The sequence below is a fragment of the Carettochelys insculpta genome, chromosome 27 (genome assembly GCF_033958435.1).
Source record: "Carettochelys insculpta isolate YL-2023 chromosome 27, ASM3395843v1, whole genome shotgun sequence".
Classification (NCBI taxonomy): Eukaryota; Metazoa; Chordata; order Testudines; family Carettochelyidae; genus Carettochelys; species Carettochelys insculpta.
In genome coordinates this window covers 10,886,239-10,911,376 of record NC_134163.1, presented here as the reverse complement: position 1 = coordinate 10,911,376, position 25,138 = coordinate 10,886,239, and the positions used below count along the sequence as shown (strand labels likewise).

At 50.2% G+C, this 25,138-nt stretch overlaps 1 protein-coding gene across 1 annotated transcript in view; it reads left to right on the top strand.

Annotated features, from left to right (window-relative positions):
- CELF5 (CUGBP Elav-like family member 5) overlaps positions 1-25,138 on the top strand; it is a 66,179-nt gene that overhangs the window by 30,633 nt on the left and 10,408 nt on the right. Inside the window, exons 3-6 of the mRNA XM_074978616.1 lie at positions 4,040-4,088; positions 20,047-20,175; positions 20,637-20,716; positions 21,725-21,871. Of these exons, the coding sequence (XP_074834717.1) occupies positions 4,040-4,088; positions 20,047-20,175; positions 20,637-20,716; positions 21,725-21,871 (405 nt within the window). The remainder of the gene's footprint in view (positions 1-4,039; positions 4,089-20,046; positions 20,176-20,636; positions 20,717-21,724; positions 21,872-25,138) is intronic.

Below are 25,138 nucleotides of genomic sequence, written 5' to 3'. Positions count from 1 at the left end.
TGATTCGTTTGCCCATGTAGCTGCACTTAGCCCTCTTACAGAGAGAAAGAGTGAGTCTCCCCGCCGGCCTTAGCTTTTAGCTCACACAGCAGGGGCTCATAATCTGGGACCTTGGGAGCTTAGGTTCAATTCTGCCTGCAGACGGTCGGGGTCTGTTGGTGTCATATTAGCACTCACTAGGGTTTGTGAGCTATACTCATCGCTGGCCAGAATCTCGTCCTCTCATGGTCAGGCTGGTTCTGCTTGCAGTCCTGAGCCACGGTGAGCCAGCAGGAGTGCTCTGGTCAGCATCGTGAGGCATCTGAGACCACACAGCTGAGACGCTGGCCTTAGGACATCTTCCACTTTCCCTTATTGCAGGCCAGTTTAGCAAGCAATGGGCTTGGTGGGCTTCATAGCCATGCTGCAGTTCCCACTAGAAGCTTGTTCTGGAGAGGTGCCTGGCCAAGATCTGCCCCACTGGGACTCCCATAAAGCCTCAGTGGCCAGGCAATAAAAAGGGACACGTTTACATAATGCCCATTTATCCTGCTGATCCCCTGAGGGTCGCATCCTGCTGCTTGGATGGCAACACACAGGGCTCAGAGAGTCACTGGGAGCCCTGGAAGGGGTGGGGGGGTGTCACTCCTCCTTGTCCCCCCCCTTTTCAGCCCCCTCTCCAAAGATCATATCAAAATTTCTCTTTTGTGCAAAGCGGAGGGAATGCCCCTAAGAGCCGGTTACCATGGCAACCACAAATGTCAGGTTCCATGTGGTGAATAAGCGTTTCCATGACGACAACTCCTTTACCCAAGGTGCCACGAGCCAGAGTGACAGGCCTGTGGGGGATGGGCAGCTGGGATGCAGGGCGGGGGCAGAACGTTCTCAGGTGCTGAATTCCCCTTGGGCTTGTTCCTGAACCTCAGATGCTCCTTCCTTCCCTCCTCCCGCTGCTGCCATGACAGATCCTGGCCTCTCCTGGATGCAGGCGGAAAGCCATGTGCCTCTATGGAGCCACTCCACCCCCAGCTTTGCACTGGTGGGGCTGAGCTCAGACTCCAGTCCCTGCATCTCCCGCCCCATCTGTTTATCTTAATCCCAGGTTTTCTTCTTGGCTAGAAATAACACTGGTACTTGATGCAGCAGCGTGTGTGTGTGTCAGAGAGAGAGAGACCAGGGCAGCTGTTCCCTTGACTTCCCCCTCAGCTGAGCCAGTTCTCAAGCGCACATCTGGACAGTGCTGCCTCTCCTGACCGTGTGCTGGGATGACACAAAGCTGCCCACGCCGCCCGTCAGCTTGCATAGATTACTTAGGCAGACAGACTCGCTCAGGAGTGCTATGGGAGCAGGGGGAGATCAGAGCTATCTGCATGAAAGCCCTGCTCTGGGAGTCCTGCTTAGATCCACGCCTACGCATGCACCCACGGGACACCAGGGAGGCAGAGCTGGGTTGGAGGCTCACTGGGGCTTGCTGGTAACAGGGTGGCTAGGGCCAGCCGTGCTCCAAATCAATACAATCAATGCATAGCCACAAGGAGCCGAAGGAAGGCACATTGCTCTAAAGCAGCAGTTCTCAAGCTGTGGGTTGGGACCCCAAAGTGGTGTATTAGGGCTGGATGAGACTTGCTGGGGCCCAGGGCTGAAGCCTGATCCCCGCTGCCAAGGGCCAAAGCAAAAACCTGAGGTTGTGGGCAAAGTTCCCTCTAACTGTCTTCATCGGTGTGCAGAATAAATTTTACATGCACTGAGGTGTGTGTGAAGGTGCACCACCGGGAGAAACACAAACCTAGCTAAGGGCACTCTGCTAATCAGATGGGCACAGCTGAATCTCTCCTGAGCAGCCCCATAAGCTCCCAGTTTACCAGGAACACTGATGGTGGGACTTAGGTTACAGGCCCCTCGCCTGGGGCTGGAACCTTGAACTTCAGTGTGGGCTCCCATGTCCACTGTAGTGGGGCTCAGGGTTTGGCCTCCTCCTTTGGAGCTGTGGGGTTCAGGAAGGCTCAGACTTCAATCCCCACTCCTGGGATTATGAAGTCATTCTTGTTGTCACATTGCAGTGAAGTCAGAGAGCCCCCTCTCTAACGTCTCCTTTGAATGACGAAGCAGCGTGCAGTGGCTGGCAAGCAGGGTCTTGGGAAAAAAGCAGCTGCAGAAGGCTGGGCTGGGTTTGGCTGTCTCAGCTCCTCAATCCCTGTTTTGAACAGGTTCCGAAGAAAGAGGGTTGCCCACTCATAGCTAATACCAGTAACCTCAGGGGCTCTGGGAACCATGTTTTCTTCTACTAACCCCAGTGGGTTCCCTTGCGGAAATGCATGCGGCCTTAGTGCATGCAGATCAGGTTTGTGCGCACACGTGCATGACTGGACACGATCCAGAGGCTAGACACCTGATTTCTCTGCCCAGGTAATGGAGGGTGACTTTGCAGTTACATTCGGAACTGCAGAACATGACCCAGGAGCTGAAGCACAAAACACTGAATTCTTGGGCATCATGCAGAACGTGACCAGTCAGTCACTTGGAGCTGCAGTCTCTCAGCAACTGGGGGCAGTGAAGCTACGGCGAGGGGCAGGAGGGAGAGTCTTGTGCATCTATCTTTTAGATTTCAGTTAATGATTTTTGTCATTTGACTTCGTTACGTGTTTTTCATCACGGTTGTGCTTTAGGCCACCTAACATAGTCCAGGGCCTCATCCTCTAGGTCATGAGCTGATCTTGCTCAAGCAAAAAAAATTTACTGACTCAAGTCAATGGGAACTTTGCCCGAGCATGGACTGGGGATGCCGGATTTGGTCTCATGTGATAACGGCAAAGATCTTGCACAAGAGATTCCCAACTCTGAAGGACTTTGGCCTGCAATTTTGTGCTCCTCGGGAGAGGAGAAGGTATATTGTTAGTGAATTTCACTGAGATGCAGGCTCCTAAGCACAAAAACTGCTTTTCAAAAAGGGACTCAGGGCTCCTTAGCCACTCATGTGCTTTGAAAAGTACCTCCCCCTCTCCGCCTTGGTGCCTGTAATGACTCAATTGTCCTCTTTTCCTATTAACTGTGGTGGGATTACTCCAGGTTAGATCAGCGTTAGCAAGATGAGCACAGAGTTAAATCCAGAGGGGTTTGTGACTCTAGGTTACTTCCTCCTCCCCTGTGCGGATGGTGCTTTGAGGTATCACTTTAACCATCTTTCTCTAGAGTTTTCCCTCAAGGTTCTCAATTCCCCACAGGAGCATCAGTGAAGCACCACCCTGTCAGGTGTGGACGTGTTGTTGCCCTGGATTTTACAGAGAAAGATAAATCAAAATGGCGCTTCTACTAAGTGACTTTTCTGCAACCATCCTGAGTCAGTGGCAGAGTTCAGAAGAGTTCACAGGTCCCCAGGCCAGTTCTTCGACCAGTGGCCCACACTGCTCCCTACCTATCAGATTCTGAAATGGTGAACTGTTTGCGTCAAGACCCTGAGTCACTCTCTATACGTACTGGAAGATTGACGTGCTGGCGGTCAATCATCCAGGGTTCAATTTCACGCATCTGGTGAAGACGCAGCAAAATCGATGTCTCTGGGCTCGGCTGTCAACCTCTGTACTGCATGTCGACGCAAGACAATCGGGGCTCAGTCTTCACTAGGGAAGTAAGTAAATTCTGATACGTCTGTTCTAGCTATGCAAATACGGGAGCTAGAATTGCGTATCTGAAAGCGACTTAGTTCCCTAGTGTAGACGTACCTTCAGCCAGAAATTAGCTGTCTGGAAAACGTGAGGTTCCTTGGTACAGCCATGCCATCTCCACAACCCTATGATACCCCTTCACACTGGCACAACAGGCATTTACTGGCAGAGTGGAAAGAAGGGCCCCTAACAGGAGAGTACATGAGCAATGGGTGCCCAAGGCTTTATCCTGCTGTACAGGCCCGAGGGCATCACTATGAGGAGGAGGTAATATTCTTAACTGCATCACTCCAGCCCTGGCCAATGCTGCTGAATTCCCTGGTGCTACCAGAACCATCACCATGTGACTGGCAGGTGGGCAGCAATGTCTCATCCCCTGTGTTTCTCTCTCTTTGCAGATGGCCCGTCCAATCCAGGTGAAGCCGGCGGACAGCGAGAGCCGTGGAGGTAGTTGTCATCTCTCCTTGTTATTCCTGCTTGTTGTTTTGCTGGCAGTTGGTCTGGTGTGAGTTGTCCTTCTGGCCCACTCTGGCTAAGCAGAGACACTCAGAGATAATGGCCTGCCCATGCTTTATCTCCTCGTGCACACCTACGGGTGTTCGTGAGCCTGGTTTTGGGTTGTGGATTGAACAAAAAGGCTCCTGTTGGGAGCTCTTGGTTTGGTGAAGCGCTGAGTATGCCACTGCAAGGCTCTGCTAGGCTCACAACTTCTCTACTGGGCCCCAGGCATAAGCTCCACGTGCTACACATCAGCACTGGGACTTGCCAGGAGGGCACAGCAGCAGCAGAAAGCCTGATGGAGGCGTGTGCAGGAGGCTGGGGCACGGTACTGGGCCAGATGTTTCTTTGGAACCTTTTCTCAATGGAACATGCAGATCTGGATTGCTTAAAGCATTTTTCAAATTTGGGTCAATTTGCCAAATTGTTCAGTCACAATACAAATGAAGGAAAGAAGCAGAAATGTACTGAACCATTTCCATCGATTGCAGTCGAAGTTTTTGCTTAGAAATGAGTTTTACTTTTTTTTTAAGGTAATCCCATTTCCCCCTCCCCCGAAATGCAACCCAAATGGGAGGTTTTGGGGTACAACCAGCAGCTGTTCACACAGCTCTCCTCCACAGGGCAGGGCAGCCCCTTGGTCTAGCCAGCATTAATGTGGCAGCAGTAACATATGCCAAGCGGGTCTGAGCTGGAAGATGCGGCGAGCTGCATTAATCTACACTGGAGGTCACAGCCCTGTCAGATGCCATTCCTCAGAGGGCACAAGTGTGAGCCCCCTGGCATTGCAGCTGAACAGACCCTTGTGGTTGCTTTTCCCTGCCTTGGCCGAGCATTTCTTCTCCCTCCCACAGTCCTGCCTCCACCGCTCCTTCTCCTGTTTTGCTTGTGCTAATGCTGCCTTACCAAGGCATTGGGTGGGGCTGGTGAATTTAGCTGGGTTCGATTTCCCCTTTCAAATGGAACATCACCTGTGTGGTGCCAGGTCTGGAAGGGTTTGATTTTTGTTTTCAGTGGTTATTTCCAAGTAGAGGTTGTACCTGCCTTGTCTAGCACCTTGACAACCTGAAGGGCCTCGAATGAGGGGCTTTTCTGGACCAGGGAGGTCAGGCCTTCTGGCTTCCTGCCGATAGGCTGCCAGCCAGGGCTCCCTATGGGACTCCCAGCCATGGGGCTGCCAGTGGGGCTCCATGCCTCAGTCAGGCTCCTTGATGAGGCATCCTGACACAGGGCTGCCAGGTTCCCCCTTCCCATTTGGGTTCCCTGCTGCTGCGGGGCTTCCAACCAGGTCCATGCCCCCGCTGGGCTCCCCAGCCAGGTGCCCAGCTTCAGGGCTGCAGAGCTCCCCTGCCCATCTGAGCTCCCTGCTACCATGGGACTCCCAAAGGTGTCCATGTCCCAGCTGGGTTCCCCAAGCAGCTATCCCACCACAGCTGGGCTCCCTATTACTGCAGGGATGCTAGCAGGGTCCGTGTCTCAGCTGGGCTCCCCAACTGGCTTCCCTGTGGTAAGGCTGTGGAGGTCCCCTGCCCCAGCCTGGCTACCCGCTGCCATGGAGCTGCTGGCAGGCCTCTATGCCCCAACCAGGCTCTTCACTGTGGGGCTCCCAGGGCCTGAGCTCCCTGCCCCAGCTTGGCTCATTGGCTGGCTTCCTGCTGTGAAGTTTCCAAACCCTGGCTGACCTCCCCACAGTGGGCCCCCTGGACCCAGCTCCCCACAGTGGGGCTCCCCAAAGCAGGCTGCCGGTGGCACTCCCTGCCTCCAGCAGGGCTCTGCTGCAGCCTGGCAGCTGGATGTCGCCATCCAGGCACTCTCTGGTCCAGCAACATCTGTGGTCCTTCTGGACCAGGGAAGTTACTGGCTGAGAGTTTCAGCCTGTATTTCACTTGTATTGATTTTAGTGTTTGCGTCTGCAGGAATTTGAAATTAAAACGTCAGATATTAATCATTGTTTATTCCAACGGGAGGCTAGACTTTTCAGATGTGCCTAAGGGAGTCAGATGTCCACATGTCAATGGGAGTCAGTCATCTAACTCCCTCAGATCACTCTGAAAATCCGAGCCACAGAGCCTGTAGGAAGCAAGGGGTGGGAAAAGTGATTATCCTAAATCACTTAGGCCCAAAACAAAAAAGCAGCCAAGCAGCACTTTAAAGTCTAACAAAATAATTTATGTTAGTCTTTAAACTGCTACTTGACTACTTTTATGTTTTGATAGTCTATAGACTAGCACGGCTTTCTCTCTGTTACCACTTAGGCCCAGATCTTCAAAGGGCTTTAGGTGCCTTACTCCCACTGATGTTGGTTGTGGAAGTCTGGGCTGTGGGAAGCTTTGCTAAAGCCACAAACACTTGTACACACAAGCAGCCATATTGAAGAAAGCAACTTCCCCCCTCTTTAAATGTCCCTTGTTGGTGATGGAAATTCTTCCTTAGGGAAGGAAGAAGGTTGTTTCCTCTAGGCTGCACTGCCTAGAACCATGGCCCTGCTCTGCTGAGCGCACATGGGTGTAGGCAGTCAGAGAGCTGTATGCCTGAATTGGAGCTCTCTCCTGCCTTGGGAAAGGTGGAGTTAAATATTCAGCCAGCTCTTCCTCTCAAGCTGCCCAGGGAACTCTGCCAAGGACCGCAACACTCAAGGAAGGAGAGAAGATGACAATGATCGCCGACATTTACTGATCTAAAATTGAATCCCGCCGTGCCTAATTAAGGCCCTGATGCTGTAATCTGAAATTTACTGCTGCCTCCCACTGGGGCAGGGCCCCAGCAATGCAAGAATCCACCTGGATGGACCTGAGTACAGGATCAGGGCCTACATGTGTCTCAGCTTGACACATCTGTGTTGGGCCACAGTTTCCTAGGGGCGAGGATCCTGCATCTTCTATGTTTGTTAAAGCACTGACTATGCTGGAGCGGCAGGTCAAAATAAGAAAACATGCTGCTGCTTAGACCGTTTCATTCAGTTCAAAGCTGTCAGTGTAGGACCAGATTATGGGCCTGTTACAACCTGTTTGTCCACAACACAAGTAGTGCTACTGACTTTGGTAGGGCAGTGCGCATGGGGGGAAGGCACTGTTCCAATGGAGTAGGAGTATCACAAGCTGGTGCTTAATTATTTTTGCCTTCCCTACAGTAAGGTCTTTATTATTTTAGAAAATTTCCCAGTGACTATTTTATTAAATAGCTCAGTCACTTCCTGGGTTGTGAGAGGAGAGAGAAGGAAGTCAAAAAATGTTCCTTTTGTTTGGAGTAGATTTAAGGGAAAAAAAAAGTTTATTTCCATTTTACTGTGCTGAAACAGAGGTTTTCCTCCCTGCTCCTGATATTGGTGCCAAATGGCCATCTTTCACATTTTAAGAAAAATGTAACTAAAAAAGATTTGACTTTTTAAAATGCAAATCTGTTTTCAACCCAAAGGGGTTTGCATTTCAATATGGCTGGAGTTGTTTTGCATTGGAAACTAGGTCAATTTTTGGGGTGAGGGACTTGTTTCCATTCAAAAGGTCTCCTGTTTTTAATAAGCAGAAACCTGGGTGGAAGAAAAAACAAAACAAAACAAAACCCCCCAGCATTGTTTTTCCTTAATCTTTAAAAAAAGAAACTGGAAAATTTGCACCATGTTAAGAAATTCAGAGTTGACAGACAGAAGTCTCAGTTTTCTAGGTTGATGAATTTTGTTTCAAATTTTCTCCAATAAGTCTGCAAATAACATGTACATGACATCACAGAAATGCCGCCACTTTGGGGGGCAAGGGACAGGAGATGACATTAACCCAGAACCGGCCTGCAGCTTTTCCCTGTGAGATTGAGAATTTGCTATCAAGGTCTAAAAGGGAGTTTACAATGAAGTGTGTGTACGTGTGGCATGGGAGAAGACTAACAATTCTTAGTTACATTCCACTTTGATCCATCCTACAACACGAATGCTCTATTGCCCAACATCCTGCCTGCATTTAGGAGTTCCAAACTGACACATTTTGCACCACTGACCGGGGCAGCCGAGAATCTAGAAGGCCCAACGTTAGCACCTTTTCCAGCACAGCACTTCTTCCTTTTTTGATGTTTTCCTTTATTCCCCCACCGGAGAAGCTCTCATTCCTTCTGATTTTCACTCTTGTTTTCTACTTGTTACTTTCTCTGGGGTGTCCCCCAAGGCCAATGGTCTACTCTTTCCTGCGCTGCAGCCATTAATGCTGATTGCTTTGCAAGAGAGGCCGAAAAATGCTCCTCCACCCTTTCTTTTCCTCCTTGTGTGTGTCTTGCAAATCTTCCTGCCTACCTGGAAATGACAGGGCGTGAATGAATGAGGAGTTGGGAGCAGGTACCATCAGCCCAGGCGCAGGAGAGCTCTCGTCTGTCTGAGATGCCTCAAGCTCCTTTCATGCCTGCGGTAGGAGGAAGGTGGACTTTATTGTCTCCCTGTCAGGTTTCAAGCAAGGAGTTTATTACCGAGTCTGCAGGGAATGGGGGAGGGAACAGGAATCCTAAGCAACACACAATACAAATGCAACCCCTCTATAAAAGTGACTGCAGCTGACTGTAACCTACCAGAGCCCTGGCATTTGAAACAGTGCTCTTAGATTGACATCCCAGCCACCTCATGCTGCCTGTCAGACTCCAGCCTCCCACCTGGGCACAGTCCCATGTTCCTTCTAATATTTTTTCCCTCTATGTACAGAATAAATTTTGTTACGTGCACAGAGGCATGTGCAGATGGGCACTACCAATAGAAACGTGCTGCTGGCTATGGGTGACTGTTGGTGCTCTGTTAATCAGCTGGGTGAAATTTGAAACTCTCCTGGGTGACTGCCCAAGTGCTCAGCTTACTGGGAACACTGGCATAGGTCCAATGAGGTTGCTTCTCCAGTGATGATGCATCACATGGATACAGCAGGAACAGTGTTTGAAGGTTGTGTCTTGTCCTCATGGACACAGAGGCTTCCACAGTGACCACAAAAACTTTGGCTTCCAGCAAAAGGCCTGAAACAGCAATCCCCAGAAATAACTTGCTGCTAACAAGAGACTTTGATGGAGCGGAGGATGCACCCTGGGAAGCCAGAACTGAAGGAAGGACCTGCTCTGCTTCTCTCTCAGCTGCAGGGTAGGGATAATGTCTCACATTTCCATAGCAACTCGCATCCCGAAGGAGATCAAAGCCTTATGAGTTTGTTCTGGGATTGCTTGCTCACCCCTCAAATGCAGCCACCTCTGGAACTGAGCAGCTGTTTAACAGCCACACTGCAGCTTTGGGCAGGGCAAAGAATCTTGTCTCTCACTGCAATGGCGTGGGGAATCTAGGGAGGCGGGATGTAGATTCTGCTATATGGATTTGGCCATGATGTTGGGGCTAAGAGTCCCACACAATGCCAGGGGATTGTTAATGATCACAAGCAGTCTTGGCATGAGCTTTGATTCTCATTCTAAACAGGACAGTCTCACGTCTGTGGTTTCAAACAGCGTTAACACCCTAGAGATGGGATGTTCCTTGACATCTTCATGTCTTGCTTTGTGCAATTCTAGGGCACAGATCCAGTTGGTGGGCAGAAATAAAACTGCACCTTTGACCATTTTCCACACTCTTGGATTCATCCCAGGTAGGAACTGGCAATCAGAGACCTGTCTGCTGCTGTAGGAGCCATTCCAACTAGGAGCTTCCCTCATGCAGAAGCAGCGCAAAGACAGCGTAGTAGGTCCACTCAAGACACAGCGGGCTTCCATGGTGATGGAGAAACACTGCCACATGCAGAGGCAAAGGTCTTCAGCAATGCAGAAGATGGGCCCTGTGGTCTTGTTCCATGTCTTCCCAGTGGCTGCAAAGCAATCCCAGAAGAATGTTCCTGAGGTCACATCACAGCTGCCTTGCCCCATGGAATTTCAGGGGTTGACTTTTTCATGACTTTGTTGTGGCATGTTTGAAATCCCAGCTCTGTTGTGGCCAGCAGTACCTTCTCACGTCCCATGCAAGCCTGGGATTGTCTCACACTGTCTAACATCACCCAGTGCAGAAGAGGAGGCCTGCAAAACAGGGAGCAGAAGCACCCCAGATGTTTATTTCCCTTGTTACTATCAGTTTGGGCCTTTGTCCCAGGTTTCCAGCCATGCTTGGACTCTGATAGATCCCTGAAATTAATGGGCAGCAGGTTTAAAACTAACAAAAATAAATTTTTCTTTACTCAGCGGAGGGTCGGCCTGCGGAACTCCTCACCAGAGGAGGTTGTGAAGACCAGGACTTTAACAGGGTTCAAAAAAGAACTAGATAAATTCACAGAGGTTAGGCCTATCCATGTCTATTAGCCAGGATGGGTAGGAATGGTGCCCCAAGCCCCTGTTTGTCAGAAATGGATGACAAGAGAGGGATCACTTGGATGATTACCTGTTCTGTTCCCTCTCTCTGGGGCATCTGGCATTGGCCTCTGTTGGAAGGCAGAACATTTGGGATGGACATTTGGTCTGACCCAGTGTGGCCTTTCTTATGTTCTTCTGCTCTGCTATAGAAGGTTCAAACTAGTCACCTAAAGAGCAAATCTCAGGTCATCTGTTATGTTCCTTTCTTGTTTCATTGAATATCCTAGATAATTAAAATGTGGGAGGGGAAGTAATTAAAATCTAATGAGCTTCTCACTATTTATGTTTTTAATACACATTTTCATTCACTTTCTACAAACGGACTAATTCAATTATGTCAGACACTTTGACCATCTGGTGGATATGGGTGACTCTCATAGTGCATTCAGTTTCTGCAGAATTCCAGCATTCACGAAAAAAGGTTTCTAGGCCTCAGGGTTGCACAACTGATGTTGCAAAAGTGACCTGAGTATAAATCAATGCAATGCTGTCAGCCTGGGTGTGCAAAGAGCCTGAATGAGTATCTCTGGAATTCAGCCCTTCCTATACAAAGAGTCTGGCATCTTTGTGCTTGTCTGTTTCACTTTTGTCTCAGTCAGGTTCTTCGGTGCTTCCCCAATATTGATAAGGTCTGTGCATCAGACACAATGGGCAGGGAAGGGAGAGGAAGGGATGTTATTCATTTAAAAAAAAGTTTCCCTTGGAAGTTTAAAAAAAATCAAAATGTTTGGTGGCCATTTAGCTTTGTAAAACTTTTTCACTTAAATTAACCCGAAACTGCCCCTTTAATAAATCACTCTGTACCTCAGTTTCCCCAGCTGTTTAAAAATGGTGGACATTCCAGTCAATGTTGCCTCTAACTTTTTCCATCCATGTGCAGAATAACAGGCCAGGACATCTATTGTGGATGGTCTGGATGGTGCTTGGTTCTGGGGATTAGACTCAATGACCTTTTGAGGTCCCTTCCAGTTCTAGTGTTCTGTGAATCGATGATTCTATAAATTTTGTTATGGGCACCAAGGCATGCCCTGGCTGTGGGTAACAGTGGGCGCTCTGCTGATCAGTTGGGTGGCACCTGCATCTCTTCTTGGCAACTGCCCAAGCACTCAGCTTACAGGGAACCCTGACGCCAGTGCTTGCCTGTCTGACAGAGGTGTCCTAGAGGAAAATGCTTTAAGAAATATTAATTGTTATCCTTATAGTCCTGACTCCAACCTGCTGCAGACATGAGTGGCATATTGAGCATAAGTGCACAGTCGAAGATCTAGCAATGCACCCAAAGCATTAGATAACTGGTTAGGTGCATTCTGACTGGGAGATGAATCTTTCCCCTCTTTGTGCCATGACAGAAAACAGGCTGCTAAGTTTGATTGAGCGGTGGTGTGATTGGATATGGCATATCCAGTGCCCTCAGAGCTCCTATACTGTATAGCAGACCCAAGTCATATAGGTTAACTGAGGACATCTTTTGTCCACTGGTGGAACTGAACTCACTCCTGGCCACCCGTCTGTCCCATGCTGAGTGACTTTTGTAGGTTAGATCAGTGTATGCGGAAGGGACTTACTGCAAAGGCTGTGTTATTAAACCTCTATAGAACACATCTTCCAGGCAGTAACTTGGAACTTGAGAAAGGAAAAGTGCTTTTAATCACAGAATCATAGAAGTGCCCCCAGGATTCCAGAATTACAAGATAGGCTGGCCAGGCTAGAGTAGGGGAAAAGTTCACGTGGGCAGGAAGCAGAGTTTTTTGGGAAGCAGTCCAAGGCCGTGTCACAAATTCCCCAGGAATTAGGGATCATTATAAACCTCCCCATCTCCTATCCCATGTGCTTATCAGTGATTTTGATAGTGGCAGATAGAATACACTCAAAGTTTGCAGATGATTCCAAGCTGGAAGGGGTTGTAAGCAATGTTCCCTTTAATTTTTATTTTAGGTGGGATAAATTTTGTTACGTGCACCAAGGCATGTGTGGATGTGCACCACTAATAGAAACACAAGCTGTCCACTGTGGGTGGCGATGGGTGCTCTGATAATCAGCTGGGGGACACCTGAATCTCTCTTGGGTGGCTGTCCGGGCACTCAGCTTCCAGGGAACAATGGTTGCAAGGGCTTTGGAGGATAGGGTTATGATTCAAAATAATCTGGACAAACTGGAGAAAAGGTCTGAGGTAAATAGGATGAAGGACAAATGCAAAGTACTCCACGTAGGGAGGAACAATCCGTTATACACATACAATGGGATCTGATTGTCTGGGAAGGTGTACTGCAGAAAGGGATCTAGGGGTCATAGTGGACCATATGAGTCAGCAGTGTGACACTGTTGCAAAAAAACCAAACATCATTGTGGGATGCATTAATAGGAGTTTTATGAGCAAGACACTAGAAGTCATTCTTCTGCTCTGCTCTGTGCTGATTGGGCATCGGTTGAAGTACTGTGTCCGGTTCTGGGCACCACATTTCAGGAAAGATGTGGGGAAATTGGAGAAAGTTCAGAGAAGAGCACCAAAAATGATTAAATGTCTAGAAAACATAACTAGCAGGAAAGAGTGAAATGACTGGGTTTGTTTAGTTTGGAAAAGAGAAGGCTGAGAGCGAACGTGATAACAACTTTCAAGTACCTAAAGAGGTATTATAAACAGGAGGGAGAAAAATCATTCTCCTTAACCTCTGAAGGTAGGACAAGAAGCAATGGGCTTAAATTGGAGCAAGGGAGGTTTAGGTTGGACATTTGGAAAAACTTCCTGTCAGGGTGGTTAAGCACTGGAATAAATTGCCTGGGGAGGTTGTGGAATCTCCATCATTGGAGATATTTAAGAGCAGGTAGAGGAAACATCAGTCAAGGATGATCTATTTGGTGCTTGATCCCAGCGTGAGGGCAGGAGACTGGACTTGATGACTTCTTGAGGTGTCTTCCAGTTCTAGTGTTCTACGATTCTGTGTATCTTTGAACAGCCTTCTCTAACAAACTCTTGGCAGCATCCCGGAGATTTCAAAACAAAACCCCACTAAAATAAACCATCCCTGGGCACCCAGTTCTGCCTGGGGGAGAGGATGTGGGAGAGAGAACAAACCACACGTGAGAGGTGTGAGGTTGCTTAATACACAGCTGGAAGGTTCTCCAATGCTGTGCTGATAATGAGGGTGATATAAGACCTGCCCAGAATGGCACGGCTGGGGAGGGACTAACAGGAGATGGGTGGAAAACTAGGCTGAGAGTTTGGCGGGAGCCGTGGGTGGAGAGATGGGAAAGACTGGGAGTGAAGGAAGAGCTAGAACCTGGCTAGAAGTAGGGAAGAGAGAATAAATTGTGGGGCTGAAGGGTGGGGGGGATGAAAAAGGGAAGGAATAAACCTAGAAGAGTGGGCAGAAGAGAGTAGGGAATAAGATGAAGAGGAAAGAAAACGTAAAGGGAAAGAGGATCAGAGAAGGAATATGCTAATGAGACCAAAGAGGAGGGCTGGAGCGAGGGAGAAACAATCAGCAATTGACATGAGTTTGTGGGATTTTAAAAAATAGTAATGGTGATGGTGAAGAAGAAGAAAATGACAAACACTAGGCCTGGGGCTGCTTTCAAACCATTGTGACAGAGAATTAACCCACCCGGATGGAACTGTGTAAGGAAAGCCCTGTTTTTGCTTTGTGGGGCTCAAAGACTGCCCCGTTTGCTCAAAGACTGTGCATCCCAGGGCTTAGGCCTATGCCCTGAATCCTACAGTCCTTTCTGGGGGTGAGGAGCTGAGAGGAGGGCCCTGAATGGGGTCCTTCTTTAGTGACTGCCATCATCTGGTCCTTTGCAAGGCAGGGCTCGTAGGCTTTCGCTTCCTCTGCTCCCAGCCCAGTAAAAGGGCCTGCTTGATTTCCCATGAGCCACCAAACACTCTGCTGCTCTGAGCTGCTAGCAATTGCTCACCCGAGCCTGTTAGCACTGTACTGGTGTCGAGGTCTCTTCCCATATTCCCAGTGGGATTTATCATGGGAACCATCCCATCTATAACAGGCTGCACAAGGGGATCACCTGCTTCTCCTGTAGCCATCCCTTCTCTTCCCCGCCAACAGCTGTTTGGACAGATGACCTAATTCCACCAGGTTTTAAACCAGAGCAGCTTTCCCGGCTGTTTCTCTCGCTAATGGCTGAACCGTTCAGCCTTAAACCCCTCCAGGATTCCTCGTCATCGCTCCAGCAGACATCTACTCTGGGCTAGGCCCCGCCTTGTGCCCTCCCTTCCCCAATGCGCCGGCATGACAGCCTGCCCAGCAATGGGTTTCCATGGGAACCCAGACTCCAACCATCCGGGATGAGAGACCGTTTTCATGGTGGCAAGACAGCCTGGGAAATTGCCAATCAGAGGGTGAAAAAGAAGAGCTGGAGGAAAGTGAGGGGGGCGGGAGGGGCTGCATGACTGACTCACAGAGCGGGACATGCAGGTCTGCTTGCATAGAATCATAGAATACTAGGACTGGAAGGGACCTCGAGAGGTCATTGAGTCCAACCCCCTGCCAATAGCTGCACAGGCCAGGGCAGTAATGCAGCAGGCTCTGTGTTTGAGTTCCAGGGGGCTATGCTCCCAGTGAGTGATGCCAGGGGCTCTGCTGTGTTAGCCGGCTGCTGAACTGGAGGTTGTGCAGGCTACCTGCACTCAGCCCATGACGGTCAGCTTCAAAGTGGCTACTGACTCCCTCATAATAGGAAGAAACCAGTGTTCCCTGAGATCTGAGCCCCAGAAGAAATTCAGGTGCCACCGAGCTGAGCAGCAGAGCGCCCACAGTCATGGGCAGGTGTTTCTACTGGTGGTGCACATCTGCACACCTCGGTGCACAGAACAAAGTTTATTCTGCACATGGATTTCAAAAATTAGAGGGGACATTGGAAAGGACCATGTGCCAGGCGAGACTTTGGGGGGAAAGGCTGCAGCTTTTACCAGGAAGATGAAATCAAGACTGTTAGCTGAGAGGCTGGAGGAGGCAAGAGGTTTGCTTTCATCACTAAATATTTTTTATCAAAGGGATAGCATCAACATAAAAATCCTCCACATTTTAAATGTATCATTGTTAACAAGAGAGGATTAAAGAGGGAAAATATTTATTTTTCTCTCATCCCCCCAACTTTGTGTATTGAACAGCCTCAAGTGAAAATGACACAACACAATTTTCCCTGTATCGTCGGTCCTTTGTCAGTTGCCCCTTTTGCAGTATCACCAATTCCCAGCATTCATAAGTTTGGCCAGTGGTTCTCAACCAGAGGCAAATATACTCTTGGGGGACTGCGTGGAGCTCTTCCAGAGGGCACACTAAATCAGCGTTTCTCCATCTTTTTTATTAATAAAAAGTGGACTTATTTTATGTTCATCTAATTATTTGTATTTATCCTTTTTGCACAGTGATAAGTACAATGGCAAGTTGATTGCCTATGCATAGTTCCTTCCAACCAACCAGTTATGATTAAGTTGTTTGAACAAATGTGTTGCAATGGTCGAAAAAAATGTGTCTGAAAATTGTAGGTACTAGGTAGTTATAATTATTTTTAAAAGGGTATTTTATAAAAAAAGCTGAGAAACATTGAGAAACACTACCCTGTACCCCCCCAAAAAGGTAATTTAAAAAACAATTGCTTTCTGGTGTTTGAGGCTTTAGGGGTTATGTTTTCAAGCTTTATGCCACAACTAGGAAGGCTAGACACTTACATTTGAAAAACCAGTGAAAGCAAAGTTCACATGTAGTCACAGGGATCCCAGAGCTGGAGCTTTCAGAAATATCCACCAAAGATGTGATAAAATCAGACGAGTGGAAAACATGAGGTGTTGTTTGCATGTGTCTTGGTGCGACAGGACAGAGAGGAACATTTCAAAGTAAACATAATAATGAAATCACAATAAAATATCCAGGGAGCTCAGGGGTCTGATGGAAAACCTGAAATGACTTGCAATTGATTTTTTAAAACTGACCTTCTCTCAGGTTGATTATTTTCTCTTTTAAAATACGCCCCATGCATGTTAGCAGCCGCTGAGAAATATTGCTTTGCCCAGGTTTGTTTTTGCTGTGACAACTGCAACCTACAGGCAGTCATATTAAAATATGGGGCAGGCCCAAAATGGAACAGTTTATCTGAAATCCTCCCTCCTCTTTCCCATTCATTGCCTTCTCCCCATCCAGAAATAATCCCACGTTGGATAAAATTAGATTTAAATCCAAACTTCCAATGATCTTGCTAAAGCAAATCCCAATCCACGTTCTCCATTGCTGGCAATTTTTAAATCAAGCTTGGATGTTTTTCAGAAGAATCTGCTCTCTTACAAACAGGACTCATTTGGGGGGAATTTTATGGCCTGTGGGTCAGACTATATGACCACAGTGGTTGTTTCTGACCTTGGGATTGATTAGCCTAATACATTTTTTAAAGATATAAATCTCCTGATCAGTGTTCCCTCTGGGGTCTTTTTCCATCAAGAGGCGGAATAATTTTTGCTATGTGCATCAAGGCATGTGCAGATGTGCACCACCAGTAGAAACACAGTGGACAGCTGTGGATGCTCTTCTAATTAGCTGAGGAGCACCTGAATCTCTCCTGGGCAGGTGCCCAAGCACTCAGCTTACAGGGAACACTGCTCCTGACCATCTCTGAGCAAGGAAGATAGCCTCGTGGGTAGAAATTGTGACTGGTTAAGTGGCCAACAGAACTGGGTGTAGGAGGAAGCTATCTACAGGGTTTCCAACAGGTCAATTTCATCCCAAAGTGTAGGTGTTTATTAAAAGACCAGATTTTTTTTTTGCAATCTCTGATCAATAGAAATATTTCCTTGCTATTTTTCCCTGTTGATCCAGCACAGATATGTTTAAGAGAAAATATATCCTGCAGTGTTTGCAACCTACGCACTGCAGCATTTGTACATGTGCATGCGACTCTGTACATTACAATTGTTTGTTCATTACCTCAGCCTCCCCACTCCATCTGACTATCTTGTCCACCTCTTGCTTCCTGACCAGCGCCTAGTTTGTGAGCTGTCTGAGGAAGGGGGCAGTCTGCCTTCTTAGCTGGCTGCAGGCAACTTGCATCCTGGAGTCCTTAATACGGACTCAGGTTGCTAGGCCTTGCCATGGTGCAAAGAATAAATACCCACAGTAAGATGAACTTGCCTAGTCACTCCAAAGTGAAACTGCACCATTTCTTTTCATTGTCCAAGGGCAGAGAGGAGGGTGACAGTGACAAGCACCTGGAAATGCTGAAAACGATATGCAGTTCTAGTATCAGGGAGGTAGCCACGTTAGTCTGTATCTTCAAGAACAGCACAAAGTCCTGTGGCACCTTATAGACTAACCAATATTTTGGAGCATGAGCTTTCATGGGCAAAGACCCGCTTTGTCAGACCCGTGAGTCTTTACCCATGAAAGCTTATGCTCCAAAATATCGGTTAGTCTTTAAGGTGCCACAGGACTTCTTGTCCTTCTATGCAGTCCTAGTAATATGGGGAGTTGCAAACAGCATTGAACAGGAAACTTTGCCTTAAATAAAAGGGGCTGTGTTTTCTGGTCATTTACTCTGTTGTAAAGCAAGCATCGTTTAGTGGCTTGGCATGAGATAGATCAGAGTCAGAGCCGGTGACTTTTAACTCTTTCAATAAATTCAGTCCGAGGCAGAGCTCCCTGTAAGCTGAGCACTTGGGTGGCTACAGAGGAGAGATTGAGGTGCCGCCCAGCTGATTGGCAGAGCACCCACAGTGGGCAGTGTGTGTTTCTATTGATCGTGCATATCCACGCATGTCTTTGTGCGCGTAATAAATTGTATCCTGCCGAGAGATGGAAAGCATTAGAGGGAACACAGGTCAGAGGGCAGCATGTCCCATGAAAATGCTTTGACATTTAATTATACCCACTCAGTACAGCTGGGCTGGGGAAGCGATGCATGTTTGCTTGCCATTGCATGTAGCTGTATGTCTGTCTCTGCATGCTGATTGTACGGCAGGCATGTGTATCTATCCGTCTGCACATCTCTTTCTCTCATGCTGGAAATATGGCTCTGAGCACATCCGTGGCATCACTGCATGAGCATGTTACTGGGCACGCATGAGCCCGTGGCGGGGCACATCCATTATTTATGTGTGCCAGCATGTTTCCTGGTGCGCTCTTGTGAAAGTGTGTGCCAGCACATGTGGGCCCTCCCCTCCCGTGTCCCCATGCGTGTGCATGTCAAGGGGAAGAGCAAGCACTGGGTGATCTAGGTTGGGACCCACTTTCTAAGCTGGTGGGTGCTGCCTGCAGCGCAAAAGTCTCCCCCACTCCGTCCCTCTGTGCTTTTGTAGCTTGCAGACCTGTTGTTTTTCAGGTCATTGCTCTCCCAAGCAGCTAGAGCCTCCTCACTATTTTCCCTGACACACGTCACATTCAATTGGTTTCTTTGGAAGCCGGCCCCTCTGATCCTGTCACTAACAATAAGGAGCCCTCCCTCGCTTCTCCTCCCAAACTGCATCCTGACATCACCATTCTCTGCGGGATCTTCCCTCTGTGCATGTTCCAGGGGGCACATTTAACCATTTCAGTGACATGACCCCTCAGCAGGTTGGGCGGTGGGCGGGACAGGATTATGACTAGGATCAGGGATTTAACACAATGGAAGTAGCTGGTGGGTGTGAGCTTGAGAACATATCTCCACACCCAGCTGTATGGTGTTAGCATCAGAGCCTGGGGTTTGATCCAGACCAGGGCTGCTTTGGGTGGGGCGTGGGAGTAGAGGGGAGGACCGAGCGCTTGGTTACCTGGCATCCCGTTGTTGTCATTTCCCCGTCCCACTCCTCGTCCTGCCTAAACTCTCTCAGAGTAACCTTGAATTGAGCTTCTTGGTTAAAATAAAATAATCCAAAGTGAAATAATCCAAAGCCTAAGGGGGATGCAGTCATCCCTTTGCCCTCCAGTGCAACAGAGCTCTGAGCCGTGTTCCCTGTGGGCCAAGCACTTGGGCAGGTGCCCAGGAGAGATTCCAGTGCTACCCAGCTGATTAGCACAGTGCCACAGCTGGCAGCATGTGTTTCTGTTGGTGGTGCACATTTGCACATGCCTCAGTGCACAGAACAAAATTCATTCTGTCCCGGATGGAAAAAATTAGGGAGGGAATATTGGTGTGCAGCTGTCAAGAAATGTCCTGTGTCCCTCACCCACTCATCTCCGTAGCATTCACGCCAAGCCTCTAGCAACACGTTTAGAGTGTGGGTGGCTGGGGAACCAGGACACCTGCTTCTTTTCCTGGCTCAGGATGCAGAGAGGGGTCTAGTGGTTAGAGCACATGTCCCATGGGGATGATAATACCCACTTTGCAGGGGGAGGGCTGTGAGGTGTCACTTTTTACCATCTGCCGTGCTGTGAGATCCTCCGATGGAAGGAGCTAAATGCAAAGATGGGGCTGATCCATGGCTGGTGTCAAAGGAACCTCATGGGATGGATGCCTGAGATGAACTGCAGCTCAAGAACAGAGCTTGGCTGCCAGCGTGTTCCAAACCCAAGCCCTGGTTCCCCCTGTCCGTGTCCTTTGAGCCGCGAGACTCACAGAAGGTTGATGTCTCTGTGTTTGCCCTTAGGGGACAGGAAGCTGTTTGTGGGCATGTTAAATAAGCAGCAGTCTGAGGATGACGTGCTCCGGCTCTTTGAACCCTTTGGGGTCATTGATGAATGTACCGTGCTCCGGGGACCTGATGGCAACAGTAAAGGTGCGCACCTCCTCTGTCTGTCGTGCCTGCTGCACAGGTAGGGACTCTGACTTGCTGTCCCTGTGCGCTGGGGGTGAGCCCCATCCCAGCCCTGTGTGTCTGCCCAGGGCGGGCTGTACATCAGGGCTGTTTGCCAGCCAGAGATGGAGGGTGGTGGGCAAGAGGAGAGCTCTGCATCAGAGAGGGGGACTGTGGCTTGGGGAAGTCCCTGGGTCAACCAACCCTGATGTTCCCAGCTGTCTGCCTAAATTAGCTGGGGCACCTGCCAAGCCACCCTCCCTGCCTCCGTCTGTCCTCCTGGGTTGGCGTCTGGAATGCCACACCCTCGAGATCTCAGACTCTGGGCCAGTTTGGATCCGTCTGTGGGCCTGCGCCCCGGGGTGCAGGTGATGCCCAGCCCCTGGCCTCCCTCTCGGGTTTGCTCTCACCGGCAGTCTCCCTTGCTCTCTGTCCCCCTCCAGGCTGCGCCTTTGTAAAGTTCTCGTCTCACACCGAGGCCCAGGCAGCAATCCATGCTCTGCACGGCAGCCAGACGATGCCTGTGAGTATGAGCCCCAGGCGCCCATCACACCCCCAGCTCTGTTAAAGTGACCGCTGCCCATCTCGCTGTGGCCGGGAACCCCCGTCACCACTCAGCAGTAGCAGGCACAGGCACATGCTGTGTCTGTGGCTGGACCTGCGTGGGAGCGTATCTTACTGCTCTACTGTTGTGTGTGTCCCGGCTGTCCTAGGCAGTGGTCCTGTGGTTGTGGATGAGTGTGAATGACCGGGACAGAGCACCTGTGTACATTTGGGCTCTTGTACGTATGTGGTTGCGTGTGACCTGACGTTAGCCTTTGCCATTGTGTATCTGAGACCGACTTGGGATCAGGGTGATTAGTGCGTGCCCTGGGATAGATACATCTGTATCTGCTCCGCCTCTGATTAGCAAGGAACGGGTGTCTGCTCTCAGAGTGGGTGTGATTGGCACATTCAGGGGTGTGATGTGCATGGGTGTAAATGCCTTGCACATGCTTGGGGGCGGGAAGTGACATCTGTCCTGTGTGGTAGTCTGGTGGTTGCGGTATAATTGTGCGTTCTCTCTGTGTGTCACCTGGCGCGCTGGGGACTTTGCACTGCCACGGCAGTGGCTATGCAAGGAGGCAGTGTGCATGTGCCACTCGTTCGCCTGAGCACACAGTTGTGTGTACGTACCTGGTACGCTGGTGCTGTCACGTGCGCAGTGGCGTGTCCTGCGTGGGTGTGAGGGCGGCAGGGTGCTCGGCGCTGCCCCTGTGGCTGGGCGTCCTGGATGTCCCTCTTGCAGCAACCCCGTTCTGTTCTGGGCATGTCGTAGCTGCGTCCCCAACTTCCAAGTCTGGGCGGGGCTCCCCCAGACGGGACACCTGGGTTCGGATCTCACCTGGAGCCTTCCACTCCATTTGCTGCTCTGCTGCTGCTGCTCCTCTCTCCTTTTCTGTGCTGCCTCTCCTGCTGGCGCTGCTGGATGCCCTCACCGCTGTGCTCTTCTCTCTCCGGCCTTCTCTCTGTCTCCTCTCTCTGTGCTTAGGGCGCCTCCTCCAGTCTAGTGGTGAAGTTTGCTGACACCGATAAGGAGAGGACTCTACGTCGGATGCAGCAAATGGTGGGGCAGCTGGGGATTTTCACTCCGTCTCTCGCCTTGCCGTTCAGCCCGTACAGCGCGTACGCGCAGGCTGTGAGTATCACGGGGCTCTGTCGCCGTGGCGTGGCACAGCAGAGACCAGGGCTGACAGAGACCCACTGGCTCCCAGAGCAGGCAGGACTGCTGGTGCAAGAGGGCCTGGGAATCATTCCTGGACTCTGCTGTGGGCTCCTGGATTTGCAGTCCAGGGCTGGAGCTGCAGCTTGAGCTGACGTGTCCAAGCGCACTGGGAGCTAGCTGGCTTGGCGACCAGAGCAGTGCAGACATTCGGTAGGTTTGTGTTTGGAGCTACAGTGTCTGGGACTTGTTCCCTGGTTTGCACTGGGGGCAGTGATGTGTATTTCTCTAGTGTCTGGTACATTGTCCCTGGGCTGGGTGTGTTTCTCTCTTAGCCCTTGGAGATGAGTGTGCCACAGTGAGTGGGGAGTCCTAGCAATCCGGCTCCTCCTGACTTTGTCTTAGCTTCTGCTGCAGTGTTTAGGAGAATCCCCGCATCTAGTCCAGCCCCAGGGCTTTTAATCCAGCTTTTGTGTTCACCAGTCCGGCGGCACAGTGGGACTAAGGCAGGCTCCTTACCTGCACTGGCCCCAGGCCACCCCTGGAAGCAGCCAGCACCTCCCTGCAGCCCCTCAGGAGCAGGGCAGATGGCCCTATGTTCTGCCTTAACCAGCAGGCTGGTAATGGGGAACCACAGCCAGTGGATACTGTGGGGGCAGTGCCTGCAGGTGAGGGCAGCACACAGAGCCACCTGCCCTCCCCTCCCCCAAGGAGCTGCTGCCTGATGTGACCCCCCTCCTGCACCTTGCACCCCCTCTTGTGCCTCAGCCACCTGCCCTGACCCCCTCCTGCAGCCCAGCTCCCTGCCCTAACCCTACATTCATAGGCCACCATATAGAATTTCCCTTCCCAGATGTGGCTGTCAGGCCAAAAAGCTTGCCCACCTCGATCCAGCAGTCTAACAGTTGATTCTGGAGTGTCTCTCTCTTGGCTGGCAGGATCCCCTGGCCTGCTGGGCCCAGGAGAGTTTCAGAGCTGGGAGAATGCACCTGGCTCTGCTGTATTTCTCTCTGCTGGTAGGACTGGTTGCGCCCAGGAAAGACTCAAGGGTCTCAGGTCCGTTGGCTGCAGAGCAGCACCTTGACGCCCAACACCTGGCTGATGGCAGTACTTATGTGGGGCCATCATCAGAGGCAGAATTCCAGGCTTGAAGGCCCAGAGAGATGCCACGTGTGTTTGCATTACAAAAAAAAAAAAAAATAGCTGCAGCACCGAGTCTCAGAACCCAGCATAATTGACTAGCGCTCCTGGAGCAGCTGCGGCTGGAGCGTGGGATCTCAGACCCATCTCCGATGTTCTTTCCAATATTTTCCAAGCATGTGTGGAATAAATTTTTATATGTACTGAGATATTTTCCTATGTGCACCACTAATAGAAACACACACTGCTAATCAGCTGGGTAGCACCTGAATCTCTCCTGAGCAGCCACTCAAGTGCTCAGCTTCCAGGGAACCCTGCCCATCTCCCTCCTGCAGTTTCTGGTCAAAGCCCAAGTGTCCACACTGCCCTGCAGTCCCATGAGCGGTCAGCTGACCTCGCTCAGCTGTGGCCTTGCTTCCAATCTTTTACTGCAACGTGGACATTCCCTCCAGCACACGCGCAAGGGAAGAGCACTGAGTCTGGAGGGTGGAAAAGCTACCTGGACCTAACCGCAGTTGATGTCAGCTGTTGAGATGCCTCTCGTCCTATTGTATCCATGGGCAACTTACTCTGCACCCTCCTCCAAATGCAGCCCCCTTGGCCAGGAATATGGGGGTGCATGCAGAGGCAGAGCTGGAAGCAGGGAAGAACTCCGCATGGAACTGGAACTGCGGAGGGGAGTCCAGGGAGCCGGCGCATGAGTGAGCCACGATTGACTAGTGGACTATTCTCATGGCAAATGATTACAGGGTCTGTGATGACCAGGACCTTGGTCATTCAAATGATGCTGCCTCCTGCTCCCAGCTGTGCCCTGCTGCTCAGACATTGGGTCAGTAAACACCTGGATGGGACAGCGCTTTCTTCCAGCAGCACCTTCTCCAGCACCTGGGGTTGCTTCAAACTCCCCCATCCAATCACTGGCCACCTTGACCTAGTTTTGCCATAAGCAGATCCTAGTGCCAGGGGGCCAGCTGTGGTGAAGGGGGCTTTTGGCCACGCTAGTTTCTGGTTTGTGTGTAATGTGGTTCTGGTGCAGACAAGGGCTGAGTGTGGGAGGGGAGAGTGTAGGGAGGTTGAGGCAGGAGGGGTAACAGCTAGTCTAGTGACATTTACGGGGTTAACTCTTTCAGTGCCTGCCAGCGCTTTCCTTACCCTTGTCTCTCCAGAAGCTCTTGTTAAGCCTGAAATGCACAGCCACGTCTGGCCATAGAGATGAGTGGAGGCTCCAAGTGACTGTCTAAGCTGTTAAGACAGGTGGCGCCTGCATCCAGTTCACTTGGCTGTTAACTTACAGGTGGATGTGCGGAGGGGCTGGACACCCGTGACTCTGCTTGCACTCAGAGGGAGCTGCAGGCACTCAGCACCTCTGCACAGCAGGCACATACTATGCTGCTTGCTTCTCTGCATCTCCTTTTGCCTTCTCTTGGACTTGAGGCTGGGCCTCCATCTTCTCTCTTGATCTAGACTGGCCCTGCCCACTGTTCCTTGCAAGTTGAGTTTTGGGCGGCTGCCCAGGAGAGATTCAGGTGCCATCCAGCTGATTAACAGAGCGCCCACAGCCAGCAGCGTGTGTTGCTATTGGTGGTGCACATCCACACATGCCTCCGTGCACAGAACAAACATTATTCTGCCCAGAAATAAAAAAATAGAGGGAACACTGGCTCTGCCTCCCACTCCTGCTCCTTGCCTTCATTCCTGGCCTTTTGCTCCTTGACTCCTGGCTTGCCCTGCTTTCCTTCCCTTTGGCTTTACACTCATCCCTCCCACTTCTCTTCTTCTTGACCATGGGCCATCCCTGGGCTTTTAATCATAATCGTTGCTTCCCTTGGACTGTAGGCCTGATCTTTAGTTTCTCCTCTCTGTGGAGGTGAGATCCCAGCCTGTTCTTACCCTCTCCACCTCCTGGGTGTCAGGAGTCCCTGCAGTGTTAACCCTTCAGAGTCGTGTGTGGAGGGATTTCCTAGCAGGGTCCCTGTAGTACAAGAATTCTGAAGGTTAATGCGGTGAGCAGCATGAAGCTGTGCTGAGGAAGAGCTCAGCTGATCTTTGAAATGGCTAGAGGATTTTCCAGGGCAGCACTGGTACTGTGACACACCAGCTTGG